The sequence below is a fragment of the Lycorma delicatula genome, chromosome 10 (assembly GCF_047948215.1).
Source record: "Lycorma delicatula isolate Av1 chromosome 10, ASM4794821v1, whole genome shotgun sequence".
Classification (NCBI taxonomy): Eukaryota; Metazoa; Arthropoda; class Insecta; order Hemiptera; family Fulgoridae; genus Lycorma; species Lycorma delicatula.
Window position 1 is genome coordinate 106970799 of NC_134464.1, and position 18636 is coordinate 106989434.

General features: G+C 31.6%; 1 protein-coding gene across 6 annotated transcripts; it reads left to right on the forward strand.

Annotated features, from left to right (window-relative positions):
- The first annotated feature begins 413 nt into the window (after positions 1-413).
- LOC142331263 (uncharacterized) lies at positions 414-17800 on the forward strand. Of its 6 annotated transcripts, none has more exons than XM_075377032.1 (4): positions 414-1042; positions 1643-1755; positions 9497-9664; positions 16393-17800. In XM_075377032.1, exons 2-4 carry the CDS (start codon positions 1666-1668, stop codon positions 16690-16692), a joined length of 558 nt encoding a protein of 185 aa, XP_075233147.1. In that variant the 5' UTR covers positions 414-1042; positions 1643-1665; the 3' UTR covers positions 16693-17800. The 6 variants fall into 6 exon arrangements, with proteins under 6 accessions (XP_075233147.1, XP_075233145.1, XP_075233150.1 ...); XM_075377030.1 differs by having other exon boundaries at positions 414-606; XM_075377033.1 differs by having other exon boundaries at positions 429-497.
- Positions 17801-18636: the final 836 nt, after the last annotated feature.

Below are 18636 nucleotides of genomic sequence, written 5' to 3' on the forward strand. Positions count from 1 at the left end.
GATTAAATATGTTATTTTTCAAAACGATTTTTTTGCACATATGATTTATCATAAAAATAATGGCAAGAAGTTTAAATTCGATACTAAACAATTAATAAATACTGACTATGACTTCAATTTGTTCTTAAGAAATTATCTTTAGGTTAAGATACTACTTGTAATAAAAAATTATAAGAATCTTATAACACACATGACTGAATTTATGTTTTTTTGCCATTAATATACTCCTTATCAACATTATAATTCTCGATTCTCTTTCAGAATATCAAATAAATTTTTCGCTGTACTTGCACAAACTGAATAAATTATAATCTGTTGTATTTTATAATAATTTAAAATGTCGTAAAGCTAATAACATAAATTTTAACAAGTCTGAATTATTATATTATGTTGACTTGTTAGGTTGGCCCCATTAACGTTGGCTGGTGTGATTGTGTACGTTAATGTGTAAAACCCTTACTAATATAAAGTTTATTTCTCCTGTATCAATTTTTATTGTACATATTTTTATTATTTATTTATTAAATAACAAACATTATCGTTTTAAGTATTTGCTTCCACTCAAACAGATAGATCAATTTTGGAGGGTTTCGTTAATTATATTTTGTTAGTAAATATAATTTTTAACACAATTTGGGTATAGCTGTTTAATTTACGAGAGGGTTTATTTTAATGACTAGCCATCTTATTGTTGTTTATTACAGTTCTTGTATTAGTGTATATTAATTTCTGCTCCAGCTTCTCGGCATTTGTTAAGTGAAAGAAAAAATACTTTATCAACTATTGAATTGTTTGTTATGCATACGCCCTTAAGTTAATGTTAATTTAATTAAAAACTATCGACATTGGTTGTTCAAAACTGACTGTTTGAAAATATCCTTTACTATATAACATTTAATATTATACCAAAAATATGTTACATTAAATGAGGAAGATGTTGAAATTAATAGGGCATGCTAGTACTATTACTCTGAATAATCCTAATTCATTTTCAATTCCTAAGGCTCTTGAAAGAATGATAATTGATTAGTAGTATAATAATGTAAGTAATCTAGTTTTTATTACTGATAATATCAAATTCTTCCCCTTTCCACTAGGTTACTGTTCATACAAGATACATATAGAGATCACATAAAATTTATGTGAAGTACATATCAACTTTATAAAATATCTTAATCATTTACAAACATAAAATTGATGGTGATTTAAACTGTTAAATACAACTATTTGAGAAAAGTATGCTTTTGATTTAATTAAATTGATTTTGGCTTATATCATCAAAATTTTGGTTTTTAATGATAAAAATCTTAGTTTTATTGTAACTAGAAAAATTACTACACTTTGCATTCTGCATAGACTAGCTAGTTGTAAGAGGCTTTTATTTTTGTTGGCTTGTTTACTGTTGTTAATTAAATCACAAAAAAGAACTTAAAAGTGGTGGCAGTGAGAATATTTAATAAAAAGACATGTGTAGTTCGTGTACAACAATGTTAGTTATTGTATTAACTGTAGGAGATGCTTCAGCATTTAAAAACTACTGGAAATTGTAATGGCTGTAGGTTGGCCCATTAATAATAAAATACAAGATTATGAGAAGTTACTTAATCAGCTGACTAACTAGCAATAACACTGGTTTTTACAGGTTGTGATTATTTTACATTTTTGATGAATCTGCTTAGAATTTCCCAAAGTTCAACGTGCTACATTATTATTGTTTATGAGGCTTTAGTGAAGTCTGTCTTAAAAGAAGTGAATGTAAGAAAAAAAATTTTAAGTAATTATTTTTAAGAGAATTTAAAAATTTTCCTATATTCAATTAATTATTATAGTTTTACTTTATCTTAATTGTTGTGATTGTAACAAGAAAAATAATTTGTTACGTTGTAAGTTTTTCCTGATGTATTGGTGTCTAAATCAACATTAGAAATTTCAAGTTTATAGATTTGCTGTGAGATTATGATAATGATTATGGAGTTGATGAATCAGGTGAGGTTTCAAATCTATGTGGAAATACAGTTACACTATGTATTCTTATGTGCTCCATTTTGTTTTGCCACTCCCAATTTCATTGCACACTTCAGGTAATTTTCTGTGTTCACGTATTTACAAAATATTTGAAATTCATCCTGTGGTGATGTATCTGCAGTACTCACTCCTACTGCAGATATTTGGGTGACCATTATCTCGATAATGGTCACTAATGACCATTAGATAATTGATACTGATAATCATATCTGTATCCCAAACACTATTACAGTGCCTTTCTATGTAATAGAAAAGATATCTAAAGGCATACAGTGGTGGTCTATGCACAATCAGTGAACTTGTCATCAGGCAAGATTGTTTTTAACCAAGATATGTATAATGTTCAACATGTATCCAAGAAAATTGAAGTAATTTCTGAAGTACATTAAGTAAAAATAATAATTTTGGAATTAAATTAAGGGTTAGTAAGTTTTTATTTTCCCTTTTATATATATGTATATATATTTAGATTCAAAGAGTTTAAATATTTATTTTTACTGTATTTTTTAAATGTTCATTTAATAACATTAGTAAAAACCATTACTAATGAATGTAGAAATGTTTGTTTAGTTAGCTTTCATTGTGTTGCCTGCAACATTAATAATATTTAATGACAAGTGATTAGATTATTCACTGGAAATAAATAAATAGATCTCTGTATGAGATGTAGCCATAAAAACATGCTCGTATTCAAGATTTGAAAATCCAGTAGCGTGAATTTATCAGAGATTCTAAAACTGAATAATGAAGAATAACTGAAGAATCTAAAACTGAATAAGTTTTAACAACTTATTCAGTTTTAGATTTTTCTTCCTTTTCTTATCATAGTTCCTGCCTAGAGGTGGAGTCTGCTGATATGTAATGCACCTGCCATTTTGTTTGGTTTGCCATGTTCTCTGGCTGGACATTGACATCTAATCAGCCTTTTAGGTTGTCCTGACTCCAAATGGAATGTAGTTTTAGCCACTGATTGGTTGTCACTGCGCAAAGCATAGCCAAACTGTCGCATTCATGCTTCTCTCATTTTCTCGGGTATTGGTGCAACACCAGTTGCCTTTATTGTACATTCGGGTTTGTGATGCGGTCAAATCGTGTGGTCAAGTGACCACCACAGCATGTGCATTTCCATGGTGTGCCTTGTTCATGTATTTTTGTCATAGGTCAGCACTCAGCTCTATTCAGCGTTACCAGTCTTACTCTCACAAACTTCTAATTTCAAGAATTCTAGAATTCAAGGCACAAAGAATGCCGGTGACCTGGTGTCGCTTCATCCATGCTAAGTTTACTCTCATCCACGTGACCTGCAATGCATGATTTGTGACCCCATATACTTGAATTTGTTAAGCAGCTGTTCATTGATCATTATGGATCTGTTGGTTTATTTGTGTGTGTGCTGATTTTGAGAGATCAGGCAGTCCAAAATGCATGCAACTTCTATGACTTTGTCACGTAGCTGATGGCCATGCCATTTATTGTGCCCTTTGTCCGTAGTAGTAGAGTTTATAACCCTTGCATATGGCACATGCTTTGGCCCCAGTCTACTTTTTTCCTGTATGCAGAGTTCAACATGCAATGTGAACTAGGGTGGTTGAGGTTGTTCGGTGCTGAAAAATTTATTTATTATTCAGTTTTTTGTTTGTTTTTAAAAAGTTTCTTAACAGGATTCATTAGTAAGGGATTGGATTTTGGTTTTGTATAGTTTTTTAAGTGATTAGTATATATATATATATATATATATATTGATATATAATTTCTCAATTTTTGGTTGTGAAGGTACCCTTTATTAGGCGACTTGTATAAGTAATAGTTTGTTTGGACTTTTTGTGACTGGGACTGACATGGACAGTTTAATATTTAGATATATTAAAATTATAAATATTTAGTTGATTGATTTAAATCGTTTAAATCATTATGTTTATTATAATATTTATTTTGGTATTTATTAAAAGTTATTGTTTATTGGCAACCATTTTGTTTATGTTGTTTCTTATTGGTTGTCATCTTTGTTTACTTGTGTTTCAATTGGTAGTTGTTTTTAAGGTGTTTCACCATTGCCTGTTGTTTATTTATAACATCAGTGTGCTTTTTGTGTTTAGGAGTTTTTTTGTTGTGTTTGTGATTTCGAAAATGTCTAAAACTAAGGGAAAATGGGTAAGTCCAAGAGGGCTAAACCTCACAAGGAGATTGAGGTTACACTCGATACTCTTCATCCTCTGGGGATGAGAAGTAATAAGCAAGTGTTTCTAGTTCTTTATGGGCTGGAAAGAGTAAAAATCGTTAATGATTGGGTAGTTTTCTAAAGGTAATGGTGGAAGGGCTGGAAGTTCAGTCCCATTAGTACAGGCGTTTGAAGAGAAGTACGACTTTAATTCAATTTTTGAAAAACCCAAAAAGTACTAAGGCTAATGTGCAGGGTAAGATTCTTTTTCAAGTCAGTCAACTCAAACCCATTGTTGAGGTTCCTGCTCAAGGCTATGAAAAATTGGCTACTAAGCCTGAGGTGAGAGAGGTGCAGGAGAAAGTTTCCTCCCCTCCCTTGGTTCCACAGCAGGGATTGCCTCAGCATAAACAGTACGCAAAGGTGCTGAAAGACAGACGGAAGGCTAGTCTGTCCCGTAAGCAGCTAGAGGTTGTGTTCTTCAACCTAAGGGAGGGGGCAACTACTAAAACAACTAAGGAGATAGGCGAGTTTCAGGTCATCCTTCGACAAAAGAGGCAGGACCTGAGAATTGGTAATAATAGAGACAAAGAAGGAGTTAGTCATCATTGCTGACGACAAAGAAACTGTGAAGGTCATCTGTGACTCCTTTCAAATCAAAAAATCTGACTTGAAAGTCAACCCTAAAGGGGTGTTATAAAGTGACTGTCTGCAACGTAGATCGACGACTTTCTGAAGAAGAATTAATGGCTCTCATTATAAAATAAAATATTTTGATGGATGAGGCTATATTCAAGTTTTGAGTGTTTATATTTCCAGCATAGAGATCCTGCTGATCATAATCTTGAGGTCTGGGATAAAATCCTACAATTATCTGGCACTGGTCGAATCCTTATTGGTGTGGATGTGAATGCTAAGTCACTTTTGTGGCATAACGATTTCACTGATGGCCATGAATTAATAGTGGGCTTTTTAGCTCAGTATGATCTACAGGTATATAACATACCTTGTGAGTTACCCATCTATGTAGGTATGGTAGATGAGCGTCAATTGTTTGGTGGAACAAACATCGATGTTACCATTGGTAAGTTTATCCCTGCCAATGTTTGTAATGTGAAGGTGTTGATGATTGTTCAAGTGATCAACGATTGATTGCCTATGAGATTGCTAATCCGGATTTATAATTCTATGAGATTGTAGCATTCTGGTACAGCAGGATAGTTTCCTGCACAGGCATGCAGACTGGAAAAAATTTGTGGAGTTTCTTTCAGCCAGGCTTCGAGTTTTGGATCAGAGTCTTTATTGTGAGTGGTGGAGTTTGATTCTCTCCTGCGGCTGAGGTTGCCCAGCAGTTGTAGCATCCAGGCTTATGCTGTGGCGGTGGGCTCCTGCTGGTCAAAGGATGTTCACGGAGGGAGGTTGAACTCTAATCCACTCAAGCTGTAGCATCAACTCAAGATGATGTTTAGCCCAGAAAAGACCATGATGATGCTCCTCAAAGGCTGTTTTGCAGTGAGTTGGCAAGTCCATGTTTCAATGGCAGGCCAGCATATAAAATATGTTCCGGTTCAAAAGTACCTCAGGATATTTCTTGATGAGAAACTGCCATTTAAGAAGCACCTTCAGTATGTCACAGAGAAGACCTGTAGTACCTTCTTTGGTATTCAATGTGCAGTTAATCCTGATTGGGGTCTTAATTCTAAGACCATGAGCATACTGTATAAAGCATGTGCTATATGCAGCGTTAGTTTGGGTGGACAGGCTAAAATATTAAAGCTCAGGTCATATTATTAAGGCAATATCATTAATGGTAATTGGTGGTTACGGTACTATTTCCTGAGAGGCAATCTTGGTGATTGCAGGTGTGAAACTGATAGACTTGATTGCGTCTGAGAAGCAGCAGCAATACCTTGCTAAGAAGTCCAGTGAGTTGACTTCAGATGCAGTTTGAGAAATTGAACAACATTATAATTCCTTATGGCAGGCCAGATGGGATGAGACAGAGGGTGGGTGTTTACGTATGATCTCTTTCCAAATGTTGTTGGTTTGCAGAACGCCTCTTTGGTACACCGTAATAAATATATAACATAATTTCTTTTCAGCCGTTTGATGACACCTACCATGTTCTTTATGAATGCTCAAAGTATGAGTTAATGCACACGGAGACCACCTGTCTGCTTGTTCTTATCAGGTCGACATTGGATCTTTGTGTAAACTGGAGGAGCCAGGCTGAATGGACAATAATGGAGAGTTTTATAGTGTACTTATTAAATGAAAGGATTGCTGTGGGGATCTAGAGCCCTGCTTGAATTTCTCTAGTATTATGTTTTTGTTACTGTTTTGTCTTATAATTTTGTTTTTTCCTTTGTTTTGTTTCAATGTTATTGTTCCATGTAATATTTTTGTTTCGTGTTGTATGTATAACTCACTCTTACTTTCTATGTATAGGTAGTTCAGTTCCTTTGTTTAATTAAGTCCTTTCAGTCTTACGTAAGACTCGGTAAGATGTGTTTTGTTTTGAGCTCATTAAATAGTAGTACACCAAAGGGAATATCACTCATTGCATTTACATTGATGGCATCGTGGCCGAGGCAGACTGAAATATGTCAAAATCTGAGGTTTTGTAGATGACCTCTGCTAAAGTCCATAAGGGCTAAGAACAGAGGGTGTCTTTCCCTATTGTGGGGGGAGGGTCAGAATGTCTTTTATACAAGCGCCTTTGTCAACACACCATTGTTTTAAGACGTCTGCAAGTTCACAGCTGCAACCAATTAGCATACCAGTATTGGCTAGGCAAATTCAGGGGACTTGTTTATTTAGCCTGGCCTGCCCTTGTTCAGGTACCTCTTGCCCACTGTTTGCATCGTTCAGGCGAAGATGGTGTAAGTCACCTACAGGGTACATCCTAGCACTCCACATGAAATTTTAAGGCAGTCTGCATTGAGAACAACGTTCAACATCCAGCTTGTCCCGCTACATGATGTTAAGGGCAGTTATGAGCTACTGTTAGCAAAAAGAGGCCACCACCAGCCATGACACTTTGTTCTAAGGGCGGCTCACACTCACCCCCATCATGATCTTTTATCAGCTTTGTGGTATTTTATAGTGGCACAAATGCCACCAAGTACCCCATCATGTCTGAAGATCACCGATCCTTATTTGGGTCACCCCTTATTCACAGATAACCATCATACTGATCCACAGCCTAGGGTTGCATCCTCTTGTCCACAGGTAGGCTCCCAATCCATAGGGAAGGAAATTTTAGATTGTATGCTTAAAATATTCTAAAAAGAAAGATTTTTTTAAATTATTTAATTTAAAAAAAAGACGATCTTGACAAATCCGAACAAAACAGTTAATTACATATTCTATTAAAAATAAAAATATCATTTATTTATCTTATATTTTTAACAATCTTTGTATAGATTAAAAGAATAATAGTAATAACTGAAAAAGTATTATTTATATTTAATCCCCATTCAAACAAATTTATTTCTTTTAAAAGATTAAGCCTACATAATTTTATTCAAAAGATTATTGATTTTCTTTATTCCTTTATCTTATTAATTTTTAAAATGTAATAAAATCTGAAATAAATAAATCAATAAGAAGAGAAAACTATCAAGATCTTAACTGTTATTACTAATATGGCAACTTAAATTTGTTTTCATCTTAAACCTTGAAAGATTACTTTCAAGAAATTTACAATGAAAAACCATCAGTCACACACTACATTATTAGGAAAAAAAGCGCTTAGAAATTGCCAAAGTTAATGTTATTTATAAGAAAGTGTTTTCAAAATAGATCAATGTTTACTTATTTGATATTTCATAGATTCCTAAAATACAAGAAGAATGAAAAAATTTGTATAAAATATTTTTGATTCAAATTTGAAATTAAAAACTAACGTGATTAAATATCAAAGCAAAAGAAATAATAATTTTGTATATTATAAATTATTGTTTTTTTTATACTTATAGAGAAAACGTAGGAAAAAAACAGTTAAAAAAGTATTTATTTATTTTTAAATAAAATATTCTTGTTTTGTATTAAAAAAAAAAAATGTTAAAGAAATGTAAAAACAAGATAATATTACAAAAGTAATTCGTAGCAAAATTTTGAAATTGTTTATTTTTTTTTTTAATTTCATGCAGTTGAGATGTTTTAGTTAGTTTGTATCATTAAGACTAAACATTTGATTTTATGGGAAAAGGAGATTTGAATTACACCTAACGTCATTTGACTTGAGTAATCTATTATAATTGATCTTTTAAGTGTAACTCCATCCATTAGCAATTTATTCTTACTTCACTTCACACACTTTAATTTCCAAGTAGTTGTCAAATAATCAGTTCATGAAGGACACAGTTTATATTGTTAGTAGGAACCAGTTATTTATTCCCTTTGATGTAACATACAAAAATAGTCTACATGTGTGTAGGTTAATTTACAGCTTACAGTTAAATTAAAATCAGCTGACAATAGAATTATATCATTTATATATGTCAAACAAACAGTTCGTCATTTAAGAGCCTAATCATAAATGAAAGAATTTTTCAAATTTTAAGTTTAACAATAGCAAATATTACGCTAACCTAGAAATATTATAAATTTTTAATTTAGACTAAAATATTAAGAAAAGCATTTTATAAATGCAAACATAACCACATTTTTATGAATGAGCAGATAATTTGAATATGATAACTCTTTTAAATTGCAACACCTCTTTAATAGCTTAACAATAATTAATATTTAATTCATTGATCATATAGTAAACTTATAATTGAGCATGATAGAACTTGTTTTAACAAGTAATGAAGCTAATGCATTACCTGATATATTATTTTATAACAAATAATGAATCCGTGGATTCAAAGATTTTGTTATGTATTGGTAAGATTATATTTAGCATGCCATTTTGTAGTATGCACAGGTGATTTGTATTAATGATTATTAATTGCAACACTCTAGACAACATATTTAAAAATTATATCTTTAGTTGCACATTTTATACAAATTCAATTGGCTATTACATAATACAATTTACAAAACACTAAGAGTGTAACAAATTTATCTTATCTTTCATGTAAAGTTAGAACATTAACAGAAATTTCTCTTGTATAGTATTATAGAAGGACAAGTTAGACTACTGCCTCAAATCATTTAACCTGTTATCATATTATTGGTTGAACTATGTTCATAAATGCTGAGGTGGACAATTTAACACAGGCTGGGGTCTTAAAAATTACTTTTAATAGTAGTAAATTTCTCATTATTTTCAAAATATTTTTTTAATTTTGTTAACCATTACAGAAAATGAGTGCAACAGATGATGTCTTAATTGCAGATGAGACACTTCCATGCAAGTATCTGAAAGTAGAAATTGCTGATAAAGAAGAAGAGTTTGATATTGGAGAAAATGAAATAGATTGTTTATCATCAAACAACATTAAAATGGAAGATGATGTTTTATTTGAGAATGTAAGTAAAATATTATAACATGATCTATTTTAAAAAAAGTTTTTGTAACAAGGGGTGGGGGATACTCCCACAATTCTCTCTGTAGAGGTTTATAATAGAAAAGACCAAAATGATAAATGGTTTTTTGGTCAAATGGGTAAAAAATACAGTATTCTAATCATAATATTTTTTTCTATAACCAATTATTTTGTAATATAAATATAAAAAATTTTATTGAAAAATCATTAATAATGTAAAAAAATAAGAATACTTTTCCAATAGAAAAGGACAACGGATTTTAAAAATAAACATTTAATTTTATTGTGAGTATACACTACAGTGGCTTCGTTTATTTATATTAGATTTAATTGCAAAATTTCTGTACAATTATTTATTCAATATATATATACATATATATAAAATATAATTAATTACAATTAATATAAAAATACACAGAATTTTAGTTTTTTCTCAAAAACCCTTTATTTATTCATCAATATGGATTTTGTTTTCTTCAAAGTACTCCCTTTCAGATATAATATATTTGTAAAAGCGCTTTTTACAATTTTCGAAGCAAATCTGGAATGCAATTTTCAGTACAACGTTTAAGCTCCTCAGCTTTGTCTTTATCTCAGTGTTGGTAAAACTTCATCCTATCATGGTTCTTTTCAGCTTGATAAATAGGGTGAAGTCACAGGGAGCCATGTCAAGTGAATATAGAGGTTGAGGCATCACAACAGTATTGTTTTTGGCCAAAAGTGCATTATAAGGACTGGTGCATTATCGTGGTGCAGTTAACATGAATTGTTTCACCACAAATCTGGGTGTTTTCTTCTTCGGATTCCTTCATTCAAACAGCGTACAACTTCACTTAGCCATTGAATTCAAAGAACACAGTAATCAGAACCTTCACATTCGATCTAACTTGACAAGCTTTTTTCAGTCTTGGCTCTTCAGGAAGCTTCCATTAGAACAATTGGGCGTAAGTTTTGACATCATGCCCATACGCATACATGTTTCATCACCAGTTATGACCCTTTTGGGCAGTTCTGGATTGTCTTTCACTTCATTCCTAAGCAATGTTCATTCACCATTACTTTTGTTCAAAATTCAATAATTTTGGAACAAATTTTGCAGCCACATGTTTCATGCCCAAAACATCCGAAAAAATTTCTTTGAATGAGCCAAATGATATGCCAACGTCATCTGCAACCTCCTGATAATGATTTGGCTATTGTCCATAATAATTTTTTTTACTTTTTCAACATTATCATCGGTTGTTGATGTGCTGGGATGTACAGAGTGCTCGTCATCTTCATCTTCATGGCCCTCTTGGAAACATTTTTACTACTCATAAACGTTTGTTTTATTCATAGAAGAATCGCCAAAAGTAACATTCAACATTTCCAGTGCACTTCTGCACTTTATTCCATTCTTAAATCAAAATTTAATGCAAATTCTTTGTTCCATTTTTTCCATGAGTTAAAAATAGCTAACATATAACACCTTTTTACCTTTGGCACCGACATATCACCTTTGTAACATGTCAACACATGTAATGTTATCAACAGCCAATAATAAACTAAGCATCTAATATGGCTACCAATGTAAACACACAGTAGGGATAAGTGTACCAACACAACAAAAAAATTATACAGAAATAAAAAAAATTCTGCATATTTTAACTTTGTACATTATAATTTGTATATATATATATTACACATACACACACACACAGTTAGAATCATTACAAAATTAAAATGATATCTGTAATATGCAGTTCTGCTAGAGAACTAACTGTCAAGTGTATGAATGGTTCTCACTTTCAAAAAAAGTGAAATGTCAACTGATTCCAATTTCATTCTTTCACTATATAACGATATTTATGTTAAAAATAATGTTAACATACCCTAAACACTGTCATATTAATTTAAATATATATTTTCTCATTTTTGCATTTATGTGGAGTCCAGTCTTTTTTTATAGAAACCAGCATGAGTCATCAGTTATTGCTGGATCCCAGCACCATTGGTATCTGGTCTCCATAGTTCTATGTCCTTATGAAACCTCTCTTATTGTTCATCTCTAATTATGCCAAGATTTTCCATTGATTTGGAAAATGTATTTTTAGCAACATTCAACATCCCACAATTTGGTGACTTGAGAAGCTTTGTAGTTCTTTTTTTTAATTTTCCTTTAAAAGCAGATTTTACAAGATAAGTCAGTCTTAAGTATATAAGGCAGATCACTCAGGCCCATTAAATATACCTAGTTCGGCATCGCTTAACTGTAAAAAAAAATTATCTAAAGCCTTCACTTTCTTTATTCACAGCCTAAAAAATCATTTTCATCAATTTTAGCTTTATTTGAACTAGAAGAAGAAGAGTTTTGGGTTGAACAGGAGGGGCATCTTGATCAGTTTCAAAAAATCTCTGTTTTTTTTAAAGAACACTGCAGTTTTGCTTTACTATTTTATAAACATAAAATACCACAATATTTTCTAAACCATGTTGAAGGCCCATTTATATAGTTATGACTGTCTAATCACCTAAACTGCTTATATTAAATTCTTTCCATAGAATGACCATTCTATCATCAAAACCTAGTAAGTGACTTCTTGTTCATTTATTGTGGATTAAAACTCCTTGTAGGCTATACTTAGTTGAATCAATTAAAACATGCTATTCTGTAAGTTTTTGGTCTTCATGGTTCAGTCATTAATTCATCAGTATCAAAACATACACAAAAAGAACCCTCCATTTCATAAAACACTAAAAGCAGCACTTGTTTTGTAGAAATCAGCCTTCTGTTTTGATAAGCTGAAGTCGCACACTAAATTGTTTGATGGATAAGATGTCTTCACTGTATATCTGAGAAGTGGTATCTAAGTGGGATAACAAGTGTTCTCAGAAAGATATGCATTTTTGTCAGTTGATATCATCACAGTCACTATGTTCTAAGAGTAGGTGGCATATTCAGTTATTTAATCTTATGTTTTTTTTTTTAAATCCTTTTGTGTTACATCAAAATAATTGAAAGGCTCACGTTGCACTAAGGACAGCTAATGAGTTTCTGTTGTCTCATTCACTGAGCTAAAGGCACGTTACAGCTTACACAACAAATCTGTGAAGCCCAATTTTTATTTTTATTCTATTATTACAAATAAAAAATAATTTTTTCTTATTTTTTTTGTTGTTATTGATCTAACTTTAATATTAAACTTCCACATATATAACAAAATTTATCTGGTGAATTTTTACATGATCTGCTATGAAAACTTGACATTTTGGGAGTAAAAAACACACAACTGCACTAAATGAATGCCATTTCTCTATTGAGAATAAATACAGACCAAGACACCATTACATTGCCCCCACCACTATACTGCACTTGTCAACTGCAACATAGTGAAAACTCTAAATTATGGTAAAGGGTGGTAATTAATGATTGGGTAATATAGAAATGTAATCTGCTGGACTTTAAAAATAAAAATGATAAAAATAAAAATGATAATTTGTTCTTTGCTGACAAGTGTTTTCATTGAAATTAGTGGCTTGTGGCATGATGCAGGAAAGTTTTAAAATTTGTAAAGTTTTATGTGGCTTCTCTTTATCAGTGAGTAAAAGTTTAAGTGTGGGTCAGTTTCTTTTGAATGATGTTAGACATTATATAAAAGAAGAATCTCGTTCGTATCTTCTACTTCAGCATGTCAGCCTTAGTTAACTTCTTCAATAACTCAACAAATCCTCAGGAAAAAATCAAACGGGTCATATCCAGTGGCCATGGTGACTGTGTGTTACATATATTTGAGTCATTATTTTTAAATAACAAATAGATAATTGGAAACTGTTACATTAATCACTGGTAATTTTCTATCTTGTTACCAGAATTGCTACAGAAAAACTCACAACATTGCTAAGAATGAGGTCTCTTCAGAAAATAACCAAACTTTAATTTTTTAATCTTTATTATTAATTTTTACAGATTATTGGTCCTTGTCCCGTTCAGAGTACTCTCCTCCCCTACTCACACTTTTCCCAGTGATGTTTCCACTTTGCGAATCAGTCTTGGATAGCTTCATTTGAAATGGCCTTTAAGATGTGTAACAAATTTGCCTTTAATTTTGGAAATAAGAAAAAATTGCAAGAAGTCAGGTCTGGTGAGTAGGGAGGCTGAGGGAGGACAGTCATCTGATCTTTGGTACAAAACTGACAAATTGACAATGTTGAGTATGCAAGTGCATTCTCGTGGCGAAGGAACCATGAGTTGTCTCACCACAAATCCGGTCTCTTTTTGCAGATTTCATTGTAAAACACCTTGATAGTATGCATGGTTCATTGTTTCACCTTGAGGCAAGAATTCAAAATGCACAATTCCATTAAAATCAGAAAGCACATTGACATCGGATCAAGACTGACGTGCTTTCTTGGGGCGTGGAGATCCTTTGCCACTCCATTGTGATGATCGAACTTTTGTCTCGATGTAGCCGTAAACCCAGCTTTCGTTTCTTCTTATGACCCTTTGCATGAATGTTTCATCATCATCGTGTTGTTCAAGAATTACCAACAAACATCCACTCAATGTTCTTTCCGCTGTTTGGTTATCAAATGAGAAACAAACTTTGCTGCAACTTGATGCACGTTCAATTTTTCAGTCAAAATATCTTGGCGTGATCCAGTTGAGTTGCTAACCTCTTCTGTAAGTTCTCTGACAGTCAGTGATTGGCATGCACCAGGTTGTTGATTTTCTGATCGTGGGAGTAATCAGTTGAAGTCAAAGGCCTTCCTGATCGAGGACCTCTTCAATTGACTGACGACCACTTCTAAATTGTGAAAACCATTGTATCATTGTGTGACCCAGAGCATCATCTCCATAAGCTTGTTACAAAAGTTGAAATGTTTCTGTTAAAGTTTTCCCCAGTTTCACGTAAAATTTTATGTTGTATCCTTGCTTCTGAAAATCAGTTACACAAGCAGGACACAATGCTGCCAACCACACTTCAATAAATATCTGTCGGCGCATAATTAAAAATGAAATTGAAATTAATTGAAATTTTGTACCATAAGGATTTGGATGATTGTTCCAAACAGCTTCAACATTCTCGTAACTGACTGATAGTCTCCATGTTGATTTCGTTTAGGTTAAGGAAATGTGTTTAAGGATGATGAGCCTGGCATACCAAGTTAATTATCCTGTTACTACCAGGTGATTGCAAACCTATCTATATTTTATCCTGTATGTGTATACCTCCAAAAATTGTTTTGCTTATTTTTTCTAGTAATTTTTTTATTTAATGAGGGAAAGACTTCATGAACAATCTTCATAATTCATTTAATATAATGAACAGTTATTTAATCATTACCTGAAAATGATAGATTTATATATAAAACTATTTGGACAAAAAGGAAAGTCCATGATATTGCTAACAACTAAGTTATTTATTGCTTTAGTATTGAGTAGAAATAAGCTCCCAGCATATGGAATAGAAAATACCATTCACTATCTTTAAAACAAAAAAATTAATATACAAATTCTTTGTAATTTAATCACACCATGACTGAATTATTTCCAAATAAATCATTTTAAATAAGTGATTTCTTGTTTACTTTTTCTATATTCTGATCAATTTAGAAGTTAAACTGTGAAAACAGTTTTCTAGAATTTTGCTTCAAGTGTTTTTTCATAGTAATAAAGTTAATTTCAAATATTAATATACAAAATATTTCACTGAGGGAAGATCAAAAAATACAAAAAGAGTGTGATAAAAGATAACTTATTTTTTATCACAAGTAATGTATAAGCAATTGTTGGCAAAACAAAAAAAAAAAAATGTGCAGAATTTTTTAATCTTTAGAAAGGTATGATAACTTTTTTTTTGGTAGATCAGTAGTTTGCAAAAAAAAGAAGATTTTACCTGATTTCCCCTTACTACAGATATTTTATTAATTCTGGAATCTTAATGAGTAAAATGAAAAATCTCACCAAAAAAGTTGTCAGTGGCCCCTAATTATTTCCTTTTTCAATATACTATTTTACTTTACTATTAATTTAATTTTTTTAAAAGATAATTTTTCTTAGAGACTGATTATTGCTAATTTTACAATTACATGTGTACAAAACAATCCCTCGTAGTTCAAACATGCCAAACCAGAATTTTTTTTCATTTTCCCTTGGTCTCCATTTTACAAAGGTGTTACTATAATAAATTAATACATATTGTTCCTGAAGAGTAAACCTTGTGTAATAAATAATTAAATTAAAAATTGCAGGTAGTATTGAAAGATATTCATGTACGAAAAAATGTAATGTGGTCTGTTTGTTCTGAAATATGTATAATCGGTCATGAGTAATCAGATATAAACAAATTTAGCTCATCAAACTGCTGGTTTGCTTCTTTCCTTAACCACCTATTAAATACTCAAAGGAAGTCTTTCAAAATGATAGGGCATTTGAAAGACAATTACACAGATAACATTTGCATGTTAGAACAAGTTGTTATGCTGTACTTTTATATTTATAAAAACATAGCGTAAGCCAGCAAATGCATGTAGCCACTAGATTGAGAAGATGTAGATAAAAATAGAATAAGTTTTAAGACTGATTGAGAAGTAGCATAGTTTTTTGATAGAACTATCTTCTGCATTAGTAATAATCTGATATCAGATTTTATAATTCGATCTACTTCCTTGTTGTTGAGGCTTTAAATTGTAATAAAATTAAAATCAATTACTTTGTATTTTCTGTTGCAGGATCTTGGTGTAGAGACAGTGTGTGATGTTGATACAGTCGATGAAAATGTAGACCATTTTCTAATGAAGTGTCTTACATTTAGTAATGATATAATGTTAAATGAAAGTTATTGTGAGAATATTGCAAGTGAAAATGAGTTTGCTCAACAGAACCAAAGTTATCCAAAATTTAAATGTGAACTTTGTAAAAAAATCTATAAAAATGAACGTAGTTTGAAGACTCATTATATAAATGCACATTCTAATACATTTTTTCATGTTCTTATTGTAAAAAGTCTTTTAAAAGTAAACAGTATTTAATCAAACATCTAAATATTCATACCAATGAGAAATTATATGATTGCAGTTATTGTCCAAATCGGAAAGATGCCTTAACGATACATCTTAATATTCACACCAGTGAGAAGAAATTTGTGTGCAGTGTTTGTCTTAAATCATTCAATAATAAAGGTTCTTTATTATGACATATCAGACTTCATACAGACCAGAATGAGATATTTTCTTGTAATAAAGGTTCTTTATTACAACATATCAGACTTGCAGTTATTGTCCAAAGACATTTAATCGGAAAGATGCCTTAACGATACATCTTAATATTCACACCAGTGAGAAGAAATTTGTGTGCAGTGTTTGTCTTAAATCATTCAATAATAAAGATTCTTTATTACGACATATCAGACTTCATCAGACCAGAATGAGATATTTTCTTGTAATTTTTGTCATTACACATTTAATCGAAAGGTTGCTTTAATATCACATCTTAAAACTCACACTGATGAGAAGAATTTGGTATGTAATGTTTGTTTAGAACCTTTTGATGACAAACATAGTTTAATAAAACATTTAAACAGTCATTATGATCAGGAAACAAGTTTGCTTAATTCTTATCAAAATTCTTTTCCTGGAGAAAGTGAGTTAACACGTATTCCTAAAGATATTATTAGTGCCGATGAAAAAAAATACACATGTGGTTTTTGTCGTAAGTCATTTGGTCACAGAGATAGTTTAATTCTACATATTAAAACTCATTCCAGTGATAAAAGACATGTTTGCCATTTTTGTCAAAAATCTTTTATTCAAAGAAGTTCCTTGATAGCACATCTTAACAGTCATACATTAGAAACAAAGATTGTGTGTAGATTTTGTCAAAAATCTTTTAACCGTAACTTCAGTTTAGTAAGACATCTTAGTATTCACGAAAAAAACTGTTTGTAATTTTTGTCAAAAAACATTTATTTAGTGTAATTATTGTGGAAAATCATTTTGTGATAAACGTAACTTAAATAGGCATATAAATTTGCATACTAAGGAGAAAACATTTTCATGTAATTATTGTAAGGTATATTATATGAGTGAGAGTTTGTTAGACCATGTAAAAAGTAAGCATAAAAATATATAATAGCCTGTATGAGTTAATTTTTTTTTTTTTAATCAGACCAATACAGCTGGAATCTAATCAAGAAAAAAACTTCATCTTATATCAACTAAAAATCAGACATTCCCTGAACACGGTTCCCACACTGTTATTATGGATATCTAGCATTTACCAGCCTCCAATCCGAAGGATCCAATGTCTCCCACGAGTCACTGGCAGACAGCAACCCAAGGGTGCCCCTGCTGCCCACCCATGAAGACATACACAGGACCAGATGCCCAACATCTGAAGCATCACTCCTCCTCAACTCTTAACATGACTCTACAGACCACCCACTGATCCAACCTGTTACAACATTGATACAATTATTAGTAAGTTGTAACACAGATACTGTTACAACTGATACAACCTTGTTTTTTCCTAACTGTCTCACTTAATACATTGCATACCAACGTGACGAATCCGATACATTCGTCTGTTTATATTAGGGGTCACAGTATCAATCCCAAACATCAGACAGATGTTTTTTCTATCGTCTGTCAAAAGAGCAGCATTTCTCGGATATTTTCATTTTACTAGTGGTTATTTGTCATAGTTTATAGTGTTTATTATCCTGATTTCTAAATCAGACTTCATTGTGTCCATGTCATTCTTGAACGTTTTTCACAATCTCTTCCCATTTTTCCTCAATGATATTTATGAGTGTAGTGTTGTACAGTGTAATTTTAACCATTCCTGAGATATGTGGTTAATTGAAACCCGACCATCAAAGAACACCAGTATTCACGATCTAATATTCAAATATGTATAAAAGTAACTGGCTTTACTAGGATTATAATCAATCTCTGGATGTTTTTGCTTGGGGTTTT

Coding starts and splice junctions, on each gene's coding strand:
- LOC142331263 (XM_075377030.1), top strand. CDS start 444: ATGTGTAAAACCCTTACTAATATAAAGTTTATTTCTCCTGTATCAATT. Junction 1,756..9,496: donor CTGTCTTAAAAGAAGTGAAT/GTAAGAAAAAAA, acceptor TAACCATTACAG/AAAATGAGTGCAACAGATGA. Junction 9,665..16,392: donor ATGATGTTTTATTTGAGAAT/GTAAGTAAAATA, acceptor TTTCTGTTGCAG/GATCTTGGTGTAGAGACAGT.